Source organism: Pleurodeles waltl, chromosome 7 (assembly GCF_031143425.1).
Source record: "Pleurodeles waltl isolate 20211129_DDA chromosome 7, aPleWal1.hap1.20221129, whole genome shotgun sequence".
NCBI classification, from domain to species: Eukaryota; Metazoa; Chordata; class Amphibia; order Caudata; family Salamandridae; genus Pleurodeles; species Pleurodeles waltl.
This window is the reverse complement of record NC_090446.1, coordinates 158,346,915-158,363,756: the sequence shown is the minus strand read 5'-3', so window position 1 is coordinate 158,363,756 and position 16,842 is coordinate 158,346,915. Positions and strand designations below refer to the sequence as shown.

At 44.8% G+C, this 16,842-nt stretch overlaps 1 protein-coding gene across 1 annotated transcript in view; it reads left to right on the top strand.

Moving 5' to 3' along the window:
* Positions 1-16,842, top strand: part of STAU1 (staufen double-stranded RNA binding protein 1) — a 145,537-nt gene that overhangs the window by 15,181 nt on the left and 113,514 nt on the right. Inside the window, exons 2-3 of the mRNA XM_069201616.1 lie at positions 9,269-9,542; positions 14,163-14,287. Of these exons, the coding sequence (XP_069057717.1) occupies positions 9,350-9,542; positions 14,163-14,287 (318 nt within the window). The 5' untranslated portion in view covers positions 9,269-9,349. The remainder of the gene's footprint in view (positions 1-9,268; positions 9,543-14,162; positions 14,288-16,842) is intronic.

The window sequence follows — 16,842 nt, the reverse complement described above, 5'->3', positions numbered from 1 at the left end:
CGTACCTCCAGGTATTCTGCCCTAAGACATGATAGGATATCAAATCTGGGAGAAATGTGGGAGGGGAATGACACAAAAACACTTGAATAACTGACAAAATACTCCCAACACAAGTCCATATTTTATTCATACTATTGTGCCATGCTCTTGAGGGTCTTACAGATAAATTAAGAACAATAGCCAAATTCAACCCTCAGGAACCAAAGCATACCCAGGATCTATAGATCAGCCAAACCAGTTAGGTCAGCTCTGCACCAGATGGAAGCAAGAGCTGGGAACCCTAGAAGAGGTGAGTGGAAGGAGGCTAAGTTGGCATCACAAACCATGGCAATATCTGCGATGTCCTGATGCAATTAGAATATTTCCACATAGTTCATTATAGCCGCAAAAGGCTTTGAGAACTGACTGAACCATAACCCATACTGTCTTGGATGTAAAACTGAAAATGGCTATTTAGTTCCAAAATGTGTGGGAATGACCAGCGATCACAGATTATTGGACTGGACTTCACTACATGTTAACACAGGTGATGAGCAGGCCAATAATAATGGGTCCCAAAATGGTGCTACTGGGTATAATGGAGAAATAACGACCAAAGGGTGCACAGGTGTATATTGCGATGTGTATGCTGAATGTGAGAAAAAAAACATTGAGTGGTACTGCAGTAGTTCCAACCTTCCCTCCCAGAGCTAATAGCTTAGATAAGTATGGACTATTGTGCCAAAGAAGAATTTCTGTACAAGGCCCCAAATTGCAAAAGAAGCATACGGTTAGGGGTCTATGTTGGGTTTACTTCTGAGACCTTCTTTCGAACTCTAATTAAAAACTGATTCGGGCAAATATGTAATGTATCGAACATACCTATTCTCATTGACTATAGCTATGTACTGATCATTAGAACAGTCTGCTGGAGCTATTTATGAACTTAGTTTGTAAACCATAATAAGCTATTTAAATGTTTTAATTTTCATAAGATGAGCTTTCAACCTTTGTTGACTAAGCTGAAAACTTGAAAGGCTTGTTAAATTGTTTATACTAATTGCACTGTAGTTGTAGAAATGGATGTTATCACATCAATGGATTTAGCAAAAACCTACAACACTCATAAACGTGCTGCTATGTGCTAACTGCCAATGAATATGCTGCATACGCCTTTGTGTTTTAGATACTTTCATTATTGCCGGTAGTTGGTGTTCTTTATGTTTTGTTACAGTTGTACTTGTGCCTTAAAACATGTTTTAAAATAACTTGTTTAATTTTAAAATAGATTAACTGTGTTTCACTCTTCGGTAGGTGCTGCAAGTTCAGTGTTTGTTAAATTCACGTCAGTAAATTGGTATGGTTTCTTTCACTGCATATTTAAGGTTTTGTCATTTGAAGTCAAACTAATAGTAGGCGCAATCTGACTGGTTTACCTTTGTTCCTGGATTGTTATCAGTGGTTTGTCCCAATAAAATAATCCAGATCGGACTCTAAAGGAACACATTCACCCTTATGATTCTCATAGGTGAGATCTGGCAGCTTTGCTGAACTGATTTCTCATCTAAAAGGTGATTGTCCTGCACCTAATACAGAGTCAAGAGTGAGTCACAATGGTTCCCTTTATGGAGGAATGCGAATGACTCCTTAAGGTGATGTAGTCTGTGTCAAATTCTCTTCAGAGCCCTGTCTGAACATTAGCACAGTCTTCATCCGTTGCTATGGTCTTAGAGTAAATCTGACCCATTTTATTGCTCTATTATATTTTCGCAAGAAGAAATGTGGCCGATTGCATATTTTGTAAGTCAACAATCTATATTCCCATCATATCCTTGTGAAAGATGTACATAAAGAATAGCCAGGGAGCCTGGATGTTAGCACTCCCAGAACAAGTTTTACCCAGCAGCAAGGCTTCAAGATAGGCTCTTAGAGTAGTTGCAGTCCCCTACATAGCTTGCCACCTAAGGGTTCCCAAAGGACAATGCTTACCTAGGGGATATACATGGGTGTTTAGTATCCCTGCATGCATCATGCTCCTTAGAAAATTGATGAGCCACCGAAAGGGTCATTGCAGCATTCTTCCACATCTCTAGGCATATGAAGTTAGTTTTCATAGTGGAGCTAGGCAATGTGAGAACTAGGGGCCAGATGTATCAAAATAATTTGCACTCTTAAACGGCAAAATCGGCTGTTTGCGAGTGCCAAATAGTGGTCTGCAATGCATCAAAGGCATTCACAGACCACAAAATAGAAATAGCAAAAATTGCGATGTTTTTTTTTTTTTTTTTTTTTTTTTTTGCGTTGCGACCTGGATCGCAAGGCAATTCTGAAAAAAATCACAAATTGCGATTTTTCGCAGAATGGTATTTTGCACATGCAAAATACCATGGTCTGCAACCAGGTGGTAACCTGGTGCAAAAATTAAAAATGCAGTAAAACTGCATTTTTAAATGTAACATGTAAAGCACACATGCCCTTTTGGCATGTGTGTACTTTACATGTTAAAAAAAAAAAAAAATGGGGTTCGGGAGAGCCCTGCCCTTTTGCATTTCCAAAATTGCGATTTCTGGTTCAGAAATCGCTATTTTGGAAATGCAAAAAATTCGCAGCTATGGGCCAACAGGCCCATAGCTGCGAATGGGGCCAGTATCGCAATTTGCGATTCGGTAATTGCATTTGCGATTTTTAAGAAATCGCTATTACCGATTCGCAAATGTGATACATGGCCCTTTGCGAGTCGGTAATAGCGATTTCTTAAAAATCGCAATTACCGAATCGCAATGGGCCAGAATCATACATCTGGCCCTTAGTGATGTGTAGTCTATCCAAGAACAAGCCACAAGAAGTGTGTGTGTGTGTGTGTGTGTGTATGTGTGTATATATATATATATATATATATATATATAGTAGAAAAACTAGTTCTTCAGACAGGAAGTAAAATGCCTTCTTGTCCATTGGAAAATTGCATCAGGTTTTGCTGTGATGCATTAATGCTGGCAGCTAAACTTTTTATTTCTGTTTGTTTCCTGAGAAATTGTTTGTTACCAAAGCGATTCACATTCTCTTGTTAAATTAGAGTTTAGTATGTACAGGTCTGTTTGCCATATTTTACATTTTCTGTACCACTCTCAAAAGAACTCTTGTCAAAATCAGTGGATGAAGTAAAGGCATGTGGTAGAATATATAGGTCAATCAGTTATATTGGCAGATGGACGTGCCTTTGAAAGGGTACCATTTAATGGGATACCAAAATACCCTGTAACCCTTTAAAGTAACCGCATTTGATGTGTTCCTACAGTGGCAAAACAATATATATGTATTTCTTTTTTTTGTTGTTTTTTATGTTGATTATCCTTTTTTTTTTTTTTTTTTTGTTTTTTTTTTTAAGATCTGTTTTTATTTCGTTTGAGAAACTGCAAACCAACATACCAACATAAACATACAACACAGTGCAGGTTACAGTAGAGCAAGGTGTTTCTGATGTATAATGATGCCCGAGGGAGCACAAACCAGTGTACCATCAGTGAAGACATAACCACAACACTGATCTCATCCTCAATCCCAAGGACCCACCCCACATCCTAATGAGACCAGGCATTAAATAACATAAGCAAGTAGGAATATATCGACTTCATATTCGGTCGTCATGAGTTCAATGAGGGGGAATATGTGTCCCTATCCCCCACTGCCCCATTGCTACTTACAGAACCTACTTCCTCCTCATCAGTGAACCCCTTCAACTGTGCATCCCAAGCTACCACATCAGCAAGTGCCCTGTCATCGCTGCGTGTTATGCGCATATGTTGCTCCTCCACCGCCCCCCAGTCCTACAAATCTCGCAGCCAACCAGAAGTCGCAGGGGTCTGCGCACTCATCCAACCAATCGCTACTCTACGCTTGGCAAGTACCAACGCTAGCTGCACCATCTTGTACACAACCCCTCTACCACGCGGCCTACGCACCACTCTGGCCTGGCCCGCCCATACTAGGAAAATCAACAGGCTATCCAAGCGACGAAAAAGCCACGCAGGCAGCAGATACAAGGAGTTCTGTACCACATAAAGGCACTGGGGCAAAAACACCATCTTTGCTACTACAGACCGACCCATAACGGAGAGAAGCAACTTAGTCCAGAAAGAAACCAAGCGGTCCAGGCCCGTTACGACTCGCTCAACATTGTGTTTATTGTACGCATCCACAGAGTTAGTGACCCAGGTACCCAAGTAACTTCCCAGCGTAACCCAACCGCAGGGAGCTCAATCTGAGGCACCCTAACAAGAGACCCCAAAGGAAAGAGGAGCGATTTTTCCAGATTAATCTTGAAACCAGAGACAGCCCCAAATACCTTCAGCCTCTGCAGCAGCGCCAGCACCGACATGCGGGGATCCCGCACAAAGACCAATGCATCATCAGCATACGTGGAAATTACGTGTGTGGCCCGACCCACCAGAATCTCTCACTGCACCATTTCCTCATGAAGCCAGATCGCCAGAGGCTCCACCGCCAGAGCAAACAGAAGAGGCAAGAGCTGGCATCCCTGTTGTGTACCCCCTACCAATCTCCCCGATGTTTGAGGTCTCTCCCCCCACACGTACTCCAGCTGTTTGGGCAGTGTACAGTAGTCGAACCCAAGCGCAGAAGCCGGAGCCAAAAACCCATGCCCCGCAGTACCTCCAATAGATATTCCCACTCCACTGTATCAAATGCTTTTTCCTAGTCAAGAGACACCAGTGCCAATTCCAACTCAATTCCCTTAGTCTCATGCAGGACATGCGCCAAGCGACCCAGGTTATAGGACATACTGCAACCCGGTATGAACCCACATTGGTCTTCGTGCACCAGACCCTGAATCATACCCCGGAGGAGAGTGGCCAAGATCTTGCAGATTATCTTGACATCGCTGTTTAACATAGTTAGCGGTTGATACGAGGAGGCAGCAACCCCCCCGATGGCTTGAGCAGCATACACACTATACCTTGACGCATGGTGTCTGGTAACTTCCCACGCCTCCTCAAAAACTTCCAGTTATCTCTTCTGTAGTGTGGAGGAAAAAGCCTGATACAGCTCCACAGGAAAGCCATCACTACCAGGAGATTTGGATTTTGCCATTGCCGTCACTGCCTCTCCCACTTCCTCCACAGTGATCGGGAGTTCAAGAGCGTCCCTACTCTCCGGGTCCAACCTCGGCAGCCGCATCTGCTGCAGAAACTGCCCCACACCATCTTCCGACAATACAGTGCCAGCCCTAGAGACCCTTTGGAAGTTGGGCGCCAATTCCCGTAGAATGTCCATACGCCCTGTGAGGAGTTCACCCTCCGTGTTTCTAAAATGTAGAGCCTCCACTTCCCGTTTCAGGATCCACGCTAAGAGTTTACCTGACTTATCGCCTTCTCGATGCATCCGCTGCCTATACCCTCTCAATGTTGTTCTGCTTAGTGTTTCCCAACATGCATTAACCTCCCTGTGTAACCTGAGCTCCTCCCACTTATTCATACTCGCTTCGGGCGGCTGCCGCTGTACCTCCCCCATTTTTACCTCTAGGGCTGTAAGATCCTGCTCTAACTGTCTGCGCACCCCTCCCACCATGCTTATGCACTCTCCCCGAATGACTGCCTTCATAGCCTCCCATTCCAAGCCTAGAGACGCAGTAGTGTTCCATTCCAAGTCCAGATATTGTTTTATGGCAGCACTTACTCTGTCCCGCCATCCCTGATCAGTCAACAAGTCCCCAGGCATACGCCAACCTCGAGCTGTGCGGGTGGCCATCTCTTCCCCATTGCAATTGCAGCCGAACTGGCGCGTGACCTGACAGAAACTGTCCCAAATGAGTAACATCCAGGACATGCGAGCTGTTGAGACCACCCAACAGAAACCTGTCTAGTCGAGAATAAGTATCGTGTTCCGGAGTGACAGGTATATTCCCTGCTGTCAGGGTGCCGTTCCCTCCAACTGTCCCAGAGATCCAAGTGTGCCATCACATCTCTAAGAGATTTTACCATTGGTGGTTTGGTTCCCAGCTTCGGCGGGAGGCGATCAAGCTCCCCATTTAACACACAATTATAGTCCACTGCCCAGACCAAGGGCTTATCCACACTGTCCCCCAAGATCTCAGGTATTCTGGAGTAGAAGGAGGAATCATCAGTGTTGGGAGCATATATATTAAGGATCACAATGGGTAGACCATCTAACATGCCCTCCCCCAGGACATAGCCGCTCTCCACATCCACCTCACTGTATACCTGGGTAAAGGGAACCCCCGGGGCCACCCACACAGACACCCCACGTGCATAGGAAGAGAAGGAGGATGCAAACATCTGTCCCCGCCATTTTATGTGCTTCCTCGTCCGTCATGTGAGTCTCCTGAAGACAAGCAATATGAATCTTGTGCCTATGGAGGAATGAGTGCACCCTGTAGCGTTTTGTATAACTTTTCAAGCCCCTGACATTCCATGTCAGCATATTAATAAGACGACCCATGGCAATACAAGATAGTTCTTCCACCCGGAGGACCCACTGTGTGTTACCCCCCCCACCGCGATGAGACAAAAGAATTACAGGTTGCACACCCTCCTTCAATACCCGCACTGTAGAATGAACTGTAAACATGAACGAACCTCCCACCACCCCCAACCCCACCTCGGAAATACAGTAAAACAACCAAAAGAGACCATACTGTAAGTCCAGTCCAAAAATGCAGCCAGGGCTGCAGCCTAAACCTCAACTTACCATAACAAATGGCCTACCAAAACTGTGGAGTGACACCTCCCCCCGGCATCAGATCACAAAAGTACCCAGAACACCCCAAACCTGAGTTCCAAAAGTGCCAGCAGCGCCCCGGAGGGCCAGGCACCGCTCAGTCCTGCATAACCTCTTCAGGACTGACGACAAGCAGCCCCATGGCAAGAATAACGGTCTAGTCATTCCGGCATCCCCACACGCTTCCAAGTCCTGCTCCAAAGCTTTACCCTCAGCCGAGTCAGCAGGCACCACCGCCATTGTTCCATCTCGCTGTATCTCAACTATGTGACACGATTCCGCCAGCCGCCCAGTGCCATGTGATCTCCAGTCCGGGCTTTCCGACCCGGAAGCCTGTCGGGCGACGCCTCCAGATCCCTCCAGTTTACCCAGAGCCCACTTGTCCCACATCTCCAACCACGCCACACCTCCTTTGGGCACCCGAAAAAGTGTTATTTACCCACCCTACAAGACCTTCAACCGTGCCGCATACATGAGCATGTATCTAATATTTATGGCTCGGAGTTTCGCCTTGACCTCCATGAACCCCTTACAAGAATTCTGCACCTTGTTGGTGTAATCAGGATAGCACCTTATCCGACTCCCGTGCAGCACGTAGAATACAGTCCTGGTCCTTGAAGTTAAGCCAGCGGACAGTAATGGCTCTAGGTGGCGCCCCAGGCTGAGGAGGCGTGACAAGGGCCCTATGGGACATGCTCCACCGCAAAGATTCTAGATAGCCCATCCTCACCTCAGACTGTAGCTCCCCTATTGAACCCTCCGCCACCTTCACCTTGTCGGACACCCTCCGAAGGTCCGCCCTCACCAGATTGACCTCCACATCTCTATTTTACCCTCCAGTGCCACCTGGGAGCCCGGATTGGCCGCAAGTAGCTCCGCTCGCGTTGGCTCTTTAGTGTTCAGCGGTGTACAGGCTGCATCTCCACTTACCTCCAATCTCGCTGCACGTTGTGGAAGAACCACAGGGGTAGTATACTGTTCCATAGTGTTGCCCTGTGATGCGTCCGTCCATTTATGACGCCCCATTTTTTCCCTCGCAAGGTCCAAATGCAACTGGCAGAGTCCTGACGACAAAGCACATCAAAAACAGTGTCCGCAGCTCTCCACTCCTTTAAGGTTCACGGTCCAGCCAAGCAATGAGATCAAATGGCCGTGAGTCTCTCCAGCAGCCGCTAATCAAGCAGGAAACACTCACCAACAAGGTCAGTATATGTTCAATAGCGCAGTGGAACGGCAAAAAAATGGAAGGAAAAAAAGCGGAAACAACTCTGCTAGGATGTCCAGGAGCACCTCTGGGAACTCTCGCCGCAGCACTCGCCGTCCAGCAGCATGGTTCTGAGGGCCCAAATGCCCAGTATGTCAGCCCGTCCCTCCAGAGGCCTCAGAAGGCCGCCGCCGCACACCTCATTGTTTGTGAGTCTGTCCCCCCAAGCCTGCGGCCACACAGGCTCCCCCAGGCGCAGCAGCACGACAAGCCGCCCGGCCCTCCGGCCCAGCCCGGCAGTGAGCCCAGGAAGCAAGTCTCGCAGCCCAGTGGAGGTACTTGCTGTCCCCATCAGTAGGCCGCCCCCCTCGCCGTGGATCTGACCAACACCCCCCCCCCCACCCACCCTACACCAGCCGTCGCGGCTCCTCTACAGGTCAGAGGGGGGGCAGCCACATCATGCCAGCCCCCCCTCCCCCAAGTCCACTCTGCTCACCGCCAACCCGGAAAGCGAGCCACATGGCCCAACACAGCACCAGCGTGGCCGTAGACGCAGCGCCGACGCTCCCTAAAAAAAGGGAGCCAGTCACGCCCAGGTCCACCAGACGTCCTCCAGATCCGAAAGATTGGCTCCCTCAGCCCTGGGGAGCCTCAGGATCGCTGCAGAATTTTGCCGGGGACGGGAGCGCACTAGAAGCGCGTCCCGCCGGCCATGTTCCTTGGTCACGCCCTCCACGTTGATTATCCTTTTTAAGTGTTTTGTAAACCACTACAGATCCCAAAATTCATTGTGTATTCAGGGATATTGACTATTCGTACAGTGAGTCCATTTCGCTGACTTAATTAGGTGTACACACAGTTCTGATTCAGTGTTGGTACACATAGGTTAATTGGACGTTTATCTAATTGCTGAAGTCAATTGTAATCAGAAAGGAGTAATCACTAGCACAGTGAGTAGAGATGTCTCCCTAGCATTTCGGAAAAATTGCTGCAACAACCTCTGGATTATTTATGCACTGTGCTGGTAAAGAAATATAAAACCGACTGGGAGAATGGAAATTGTGGCCTGTTTTAAGGTCCTCCTTATAAGCAGCCTGAACTAAAACTGACATGCTTTGTCTTTCTCTCTGTAGATATCAGGCCATCTTTTTATTGTCCCCTTTTCTTACTCTTCTGTTTTGTTTCCTGTATCATTTCTTCACATCCCTGACATCCTATTTCTTAATTCTCCTAACATTTCATAAAACTACTAAATTGTAGTAATTTTAGACAGTAGACAGGAGGTGCAATACCACCACAGTTGCTTTATTTCCCCTTTTTATTTTCCAGGTATATCTGGAGACACCATATCACTGAATATTCTGCACTGAAGACTGTGATCTGTTTCAGTTTGCTCTTGGCCAAGTGAGCATGTCGCAGGTTCAGAATTTGTCTACTAACATCTCTGGGAGCCAAATCTTGAATAAGAACCAACAGCCTTCTATTTCACAACCTTTGAGTATTCCTTCTACAAATAACTTGCTGCCCTCTGAAAATGCAAGTAGACCCATCCAGAATTCTGCTTTACCTTCTGCATCTGTTACATCTTCAAATTCAGCTGCAGGTAAGAGTAGAAGTTCAGAATTTCTCCATGTAGCACACCTTTTTTTGGCAAGCTTACAGCACTAAATATGTAGTTAAATTTCCTCGCTTTCCATACGTTTAGTGAGTACTAATGTTTATGCCAGTAAAATTGCTCATCTTTAACTTGTGAATTGTTTGTAAATGTTTTTCATCCGAAACTGTCAATCTTGTAGTGTTGTCTTATTGTATTTTCTTGAGTGTTCTCTTGCATTTTCACAAAAGGATACAAAGTATCTTTTGTCAGGTGTCCAGAAGAAGACAAATGGACTTGTGTGGCAGAAAGTGAATGGAAGTTAATTTGTTAATTTATTGAATGCGCCTTGACCAGTTCTTTATCATTTGGACCATTTACGTTGCAGTGCACTGAATTTTCACTTCTATGTGCCTACTCCAACACAAAGAATGTGTAACATGATGTGTGGACATGCTGGAGAGCATTGGGGATACCTGATTCATGTGGTTACATTCTTTACTGATTCTTTTGAAGTTGGTGTTCGCTTAATTTTTAAACTCAATTAGGTTTTCTCTTTAAAGTGTTTATTACCTTGCTAATAAAAGGAATATGAACGCCCTGGAATAAACCCCTCATTTAAAGTACAAAACCGAATAGTTTCAAGGGTTCAGAAATAGTATGCAGGTATTGTCTGGAGTAGAAGAAAGTGATGGTGTGAGTAAGGGGAAGACACATTACTTGTGTGTGTATTCCTCTTGTCTAGCTTGTGCATATGGAAAGTTACATCCCTAGGATAGGCTTCTATGCAGTGCAAAGTAGTGAGATATTCTCTTCTTCGTTACTCTGTCTAATGTTTACACATGTGTATGCCGTCCCCGACATTACTGTTTTTTTTTTTTTCTGTATCCAAAAGACTTTTTTAATGTTATTGACGTCAGTCCTAGGTTCCTCCACCTTTCATTGGAATGATCGCCTCTTTTAATAAGAAAGTATCTTGATAGCTAATTACCTTTTGTTTTCTGTGAGAGAAGAGAAGCCAGTATCCCTGCAGGTACAATCATCAGTACTTTGTTTTCCCGGGGCAAGTGGTGTGATGATCTTGAGAGGGCCACACTTCACTTACACAAATTTAAAAGCTAAAGTCATTAGGATATATTACAACAAATAAGAATATGTACAGGGATTGTTTGTGTTGTGTGGCAAATACCGTATAAAGGATCTCAATGTCTGTAAATGCAGGTGAAACTCTGTGTTCATGAGTACAATGTCAATGGTATCATTTCTCTTCCCAAACCCCACAGTGCAAGATACAATGCTCTATCTTTTAATCACATTACCTTCATATACAGTGCTGTGTAGTACAATGTGAACTTAGTTTACTCTGAGTTGGTTTAATGGCAGTGCACCCAATTAAACCTAGCTGATTGAGTTCATTTTCCAAAACTACCAATAAAATGTTTACATGGGCATATGGAATGTAAAACTGTTCATGCACTTTATAAGCATTCCAGACAAATCTAGTCTAACATTGAATGAAGTATTACCTAAAACACATTTTTAACATCCATAAAATTAACGTTGGTCCTCTTCTTTTTTTTTTTAATAAAGCACTACGCAATCCTGTTTACCTGCCTCAGGTTTCTGGATGTGTGTGAGGTATGGGTAAATGGAGTTGAGAAAAGGAGGTTTAGTTGATTGCATGTTCCCTAAAAGATATTGCAGCTTGAACACCAAAACATTTGTGTGTGTTCTTGATAAATTTCCATTGGGGTCCCTTGCTGGTAAGATGCTGGGAAAAGCCTTAGTAGTAGAGGTCCCGGTCAAGATTGTTTGGCATAAACTAGTCAGTCAAGAATTGTCATTGGCATTTGACTTCATAGGTGGACAGGAGGGTAAGTGAGATTATGGCTTGCAGTACAGTGGGTCCAGGTCATGATGGAATGTTGACTGTACCGGATTGCTCATGAATTCTCTTTCCACTCTGAGATATATTGGAATGGAGTAACTTTAATGCTCTCCCTACAACCTTTTTTGTGGCTGGAAGGACAAACCACAAGAAATGTTATAGGCATCCGAATAGATGGTTTGACTTCACAGTGGTATCCCATGCCAAGATCTACACATGTCTTGCTCTTGAACCTTGCATAGCACCTGAATCCATTGAGAGGAACTCCGCTTGTCCTGGTTCATCAATCCTTGTTTCTTGTTTTAAATAGTCGGGACATTATTCCAACTTCTCTTGGGAGGCGCTCTGTCTGCCACTGGGCACTGCTGTGGTAAATCAACCTGCTTGATAGGTGATGTAATATCCTTATTGAGCCATCTGCCTGAGACAGAAGCACAGGTGGTCACCTGCAAGTCATAGCATGCAGCCATAGAAAGCTACTCACATTTGCTGGGAGAGGCCTTCTCCACAGCTAGGTAAGCTGTCAAGACACTGGATTGGTCAGATATATTTATTCCCTTTCGTACTGTGCCTTACCCCTCCTAGGACATTCATTTTGTTATTGTGCTGCCAATGAAACCATAGCAGCATGCAAACTTGGGCTTATTATATGGGAAATTATCCTTCCTGCAGCTAGGACTTGTGCCAGGGGCACAAATAAGCTTCAAGCCCTGTGTCCTTTACTCTGAAAGTCCGAGTTTCGATACTGATGCTAGCATTGTCTTTGCTTTACCCACTGCTTATATTGCTTTGAGCTCAACCCTTGATCCAGTGTTCTTGCAGACCTCACCAGGGTGATGGAACATTTGTGGCATTCTCCAGGCATGTAACTAGTGCAGGTGTATGACGTGCAGCCACACACACAATTCAACATGACCCCTGTAGTCTCTGCGCTCTTGAGACTATTTGATGGAGCCACATAAAGTTTGTCTAGGAGGTTCTCCGAAACTGCGTGTCTTATGTCTCTGCTATTTGATTATGACTTTTCCTCTGCTGTTTATCTGTCTTGACTGCTGTGGACTCTATCCACAAGTTCAGAAGTTGAGAATTAAGAAGGAACCTACAGATTAAAAACTTCATCCTTCTGTTCCCATTACCAGTGCCCACCCGCTGACAGCTGTTTTATATAAAATCCACACAGAGATTGGCTTCTTTTTTAAATCAAAGGGAGCTGCTGAGAGTGTACAAACGCACTGGAATGGATGGGGCTTTCTCGCAGTCAAACGCTCTGTATTAACTAGCTGTGGAAGGAGTTTCAGATTCCACTAATAAACGCAGAGATACTCTGAAGTTGATAATGGGGGGGAAAAAGGCATTTGGATTAAGGGTACTTTATCCTTCTGCACATACATATTGTTCTTTAATTGCAACCCAGTCTACACATGGATCTCCAGGTCTGCATTTTTCTGGGGAACTTTGGAATAGTGCAGCTTGGTGTTTCAGAAACTGTGGGTCGGTCGTGAGCAGTTTTTTTTTTTTTTTTTTTTTTTGGTGGGTGTTGGCAGTCCGAACAGTAAATAAAGATGCCTTTAAATTATGTATTTAGATTTTCACTTTTGCTGCTCTTCAAAGGTATAGGTTCAATGTTAGGCTATGTCTCCTGACACGTTGCTGCTTATTTTTGTAACATGGGGATTAGTTTTTACAAACTCTTTTCACTTTGCTTGGTGATGCCCAAAGGATAAATATATTTGCTAAAACCCGATTATCATTTGTGTGGATTATAGTTTTATCCATAAAATTGTTTGTCTGTGCACATTTAGTAGCCATAGCAATAAAAACTGTGCTGTCTGTAAATGACAGTGCACTACCACACAATGCTTTTTTTATATAAAAAAAATCGCCCCCTCCTGTCTATTAAAGCTAGGCGTGTCACCGAAGTTTGTCGTCGTAAAAGAAAAAAAACAAGCCATTTGCAATGCAGTGGTGTTCGCATTTGCTTGAACTAGAACTATTAGTGATGTAAATTTCTAACTGGACTTTTCTTGCCACAGAAAATGAAAAGTAAAACAATTGACATAAGCAAGCCAATTCAAAGTGCCATGGCCGGCGTGAGCACGAAGGAGAGACACAAAAGGAAAAAGAAGTTCGCTCACAGCCAAACGTATTGGCAAACATGCAATTATCCATGTAACAGGGTCAGTGTCCAAGGCTGTAACAAAATTGCCCCCAAGGAGGGACAAACGTAAAGCACTTACGAATGATGCCAAAGGATTTTTGAAAGGCAAGACCATGAACGAGTGATGGTGATAGGTTAGCGGTGGGCGTGGTACAGATAGATTACAACCTGTCAGTACGCTTGCACGCTCGACCTAAAAAGTGGGTCATGGTTCTAACAAGTTCGAGAAGCACTGATCCAGATGAGTTTGAGGGAGGGTTGCAGGCTTAGCTTTACTACATTGGTCATGATTGGGTACCACATTCAGTATGATGTGTTTCTGTAGATGGCACATAATGGTGGTGTAGGAGCAACCAGATAAAAATTTCCACAATAGTAGAGTCCGAACCAGGGGTAAAATGCCTGTTAATTGTGAAGATAGGTTAAAAAAAAAAGTCCGTAGTCTGCTAACTTAGTTCTAATAATAGGTTCTAGTAGAGCTCAGCACTGTATAAATTGAAAGCAGTTTGATTTTAACTTAATATTCTTAAAATTCTTTGCTAATCTTTGTTTATAAAGCTACCATTTATTTGAATGTTTCCAGCTACTTCCAACATGGCAAACCCCAAAGAGAAAACCCCAATGTGTCTTGTGAATGAGTTAGCCCGTTTCAACAAGGTTCAGCCCGAATACAAGCTTCTGAGTGAAGAAGGTCCAGCCCACTCAAAGGTAAACTTTGTCCTTGACAATGTTTTTTTTTTTTTTTTTAAATGTGTTCTTGCATTTGTCCGTTGTAATTAATACCACATAAAGTGGACAAAAACTGAAGTAAACAATTTGCAGTGTCCTAACAAAACAAACCAAACATCCCAAGGCAATTTACAAAGCACTGTTGATGTACAGAGATTTATTTATAATTCTCACCTACTTCATCATCGTGCAAATATCTCAGCCTCAAAATGTTTGTGATGGTGGGTGATTACAAGCATTTATTCTATGCATCCTTTAATAAATAATTCAGTATTAAATGTGATGCTTATGTTTCAGTTTAGTATTGCATGTTACATATGACTCCTATGTTTTTGGCAGCATGTGTTCAGATTTCTTTCTTTGTGGGTAGTGGTAGGTTTCTCTTACTAAAATTGATTACCTAATTTTCAGACATGTAGCGAAAAATGTCCAAGCCATCGTAACAGAAAGTTTCAATTCTATTAAGGACACAGAGGTGAGGATTAACCCTTCATTCTTTACTACTTTATTAAGAGCAGCCAGTATATAAAACTACATTGCCCATGAACAGTTAGGAAATTCAACAGGTGGCAAAACATCCAACAGCCAATAAGGAGTCTGTGTGATACATATAGTCCTTCAACGCTGTTGCTGCATCCCCTTTCTTAGTTTGACCAAAAGCAACCTCTCGCTTCCCTCAACCCTGCTTGGAACTTTTGTATCCTAAATGAAGAAGAGAAAAGACAACCAATAAAAGATCCCATCCCGGATGAGAAGACTGAATAAGCTAAAAATATTCCTACCACAGTCGGTATACCAAATGTTTCATACATATACTCGACAGTAAACGACTACGATAAACCACCATTCTGTTATCACAACTTAAAACAGTAGATATTCTTACCCTTATGCAGAGTAGTTTTAGGGAGGGATGAGGCTTGCCAGAGTGGGCAGGTCAATCCTTGCCTCTGTCCTTAATAGAATTGTAACTTTCTGTTACGATAGCTAAGAAAATTTTCATTCTGTGTTGGGACCGAAGGCAAGGATTATGCTAGTTTAAAGCTTGCCCACTACAAGCAAAGCCATATTGCGGGCCAGCTTAAAATAGAACCCCTTAATAGTGAAATCTGAGGACCAGTCTGCTGCATTGAGGAAGTCCTCCAATAGAGCTCCAAGGGAGAATGCTTTGAAGCCATGACTCCCCTAACCGAATGAGCTCCGAAAATGTTGGTGCCTGAAGTTTTTGCGTCCTCTGCCATGTCTAGTATGTGCGTTAGTGGACCAGAGATGTCCAGCAACTTGTCCTGGCAGGCACGGCAGGACTCATCTATCCCTTTTTTGGGGTCGCGCATAAAGTTCCCTAAGAATGTCGCCATGCGTTCGTCTATTTCAGGGGGGTCAGTGCCACTTTATCCCCTAAAGATGGGTTGTGGCTTCCGTGTGCAGGTGATTCCGGACCTCCTTCTCAAGTGGCTTACAAAGCCTGTCTGTGATGTATGTCGCCACCTTGTCGGCAGAGGTCCACGCTGACGATTTGGGCTGGATCAGACGCTGGGAATCGAGCAGATCAGATTCTCCTTCAGGGGCATGTCTTGGGGTGCCTCTTGCATTTGAGAAGAAGGGAACCATGAACGGGGTTCCTTGTCCTGGTCCCCGTCTGGGCCAGACTTGGAATCTGTGTCAGGAGGTGGGGTATTGGGGTGGGGGGAGGACTGGGGTTATCCCTGAGGGGCCTGGGGTTGTGGGACTATGCCCTTCGGGCTGTTCTCGAGCCAGAAAGTTCTGCTTTAGCCCATCAAATGGGTCTGAGTCAGCGCCTGGGTTGTGGTCTCTCTTTCACTTAGGAAGTGGTGCAGATTGGACCATCTGACCTGGAGGTGGGGGGGGGACACAGTCCCTGAAGGTCTTCCCTCATTGAGAGGGGTTTTTCGCATAGTTCTGCGTAATGGAGTAATTTCTGCTCCAGGGGAGCCACGGCCCTGCTGAACTGCATTCAGATGGACACATCCATAATCTCACAGGAGTGATCATCAATTGGCAGGTAGGTAACCTGTTCCTCCTCTGCATAAGACTCCTCAATATCGCTCATGGTGGGTTTCAGTCTACTGGAATACCCACTGACTGGAGTAGAACTAGGGGTGCAGAGGGTGTAACTGTGGCCTGGGGTTACCAGCGCCAGATATAGAGGGCAGTGGGAAAAGGGGTGATTGCCCCAAGATGTTGTGTGGATTGAAGACCCGAAAAGGAGTAAGGCCTTTGCAACAGGGGTGGGCAGCCCTGGAGGGGTTAAGGCCTAAAGGCACCAAACTCCCTTGGGGTCACTGGGCATGTACCGCCTGTGCCTGCCAAAAGTGAAGATCACATAAAACATGTGCACCACTGGTCGCGCTTACTGATAATACAGACCTCTGAGTGTCAAGCTCCATGCGGGGGGGGGGGGGATGCGGGGAACAAGACAGATGTGGCACCCGACTGGTTGCGCTTTTGGTCTGACAAAGTTGGTTTCGGAAAGCGTGTCGGTCTGGACACCAAGGAGTCTTGCGCATAAGTTGCGC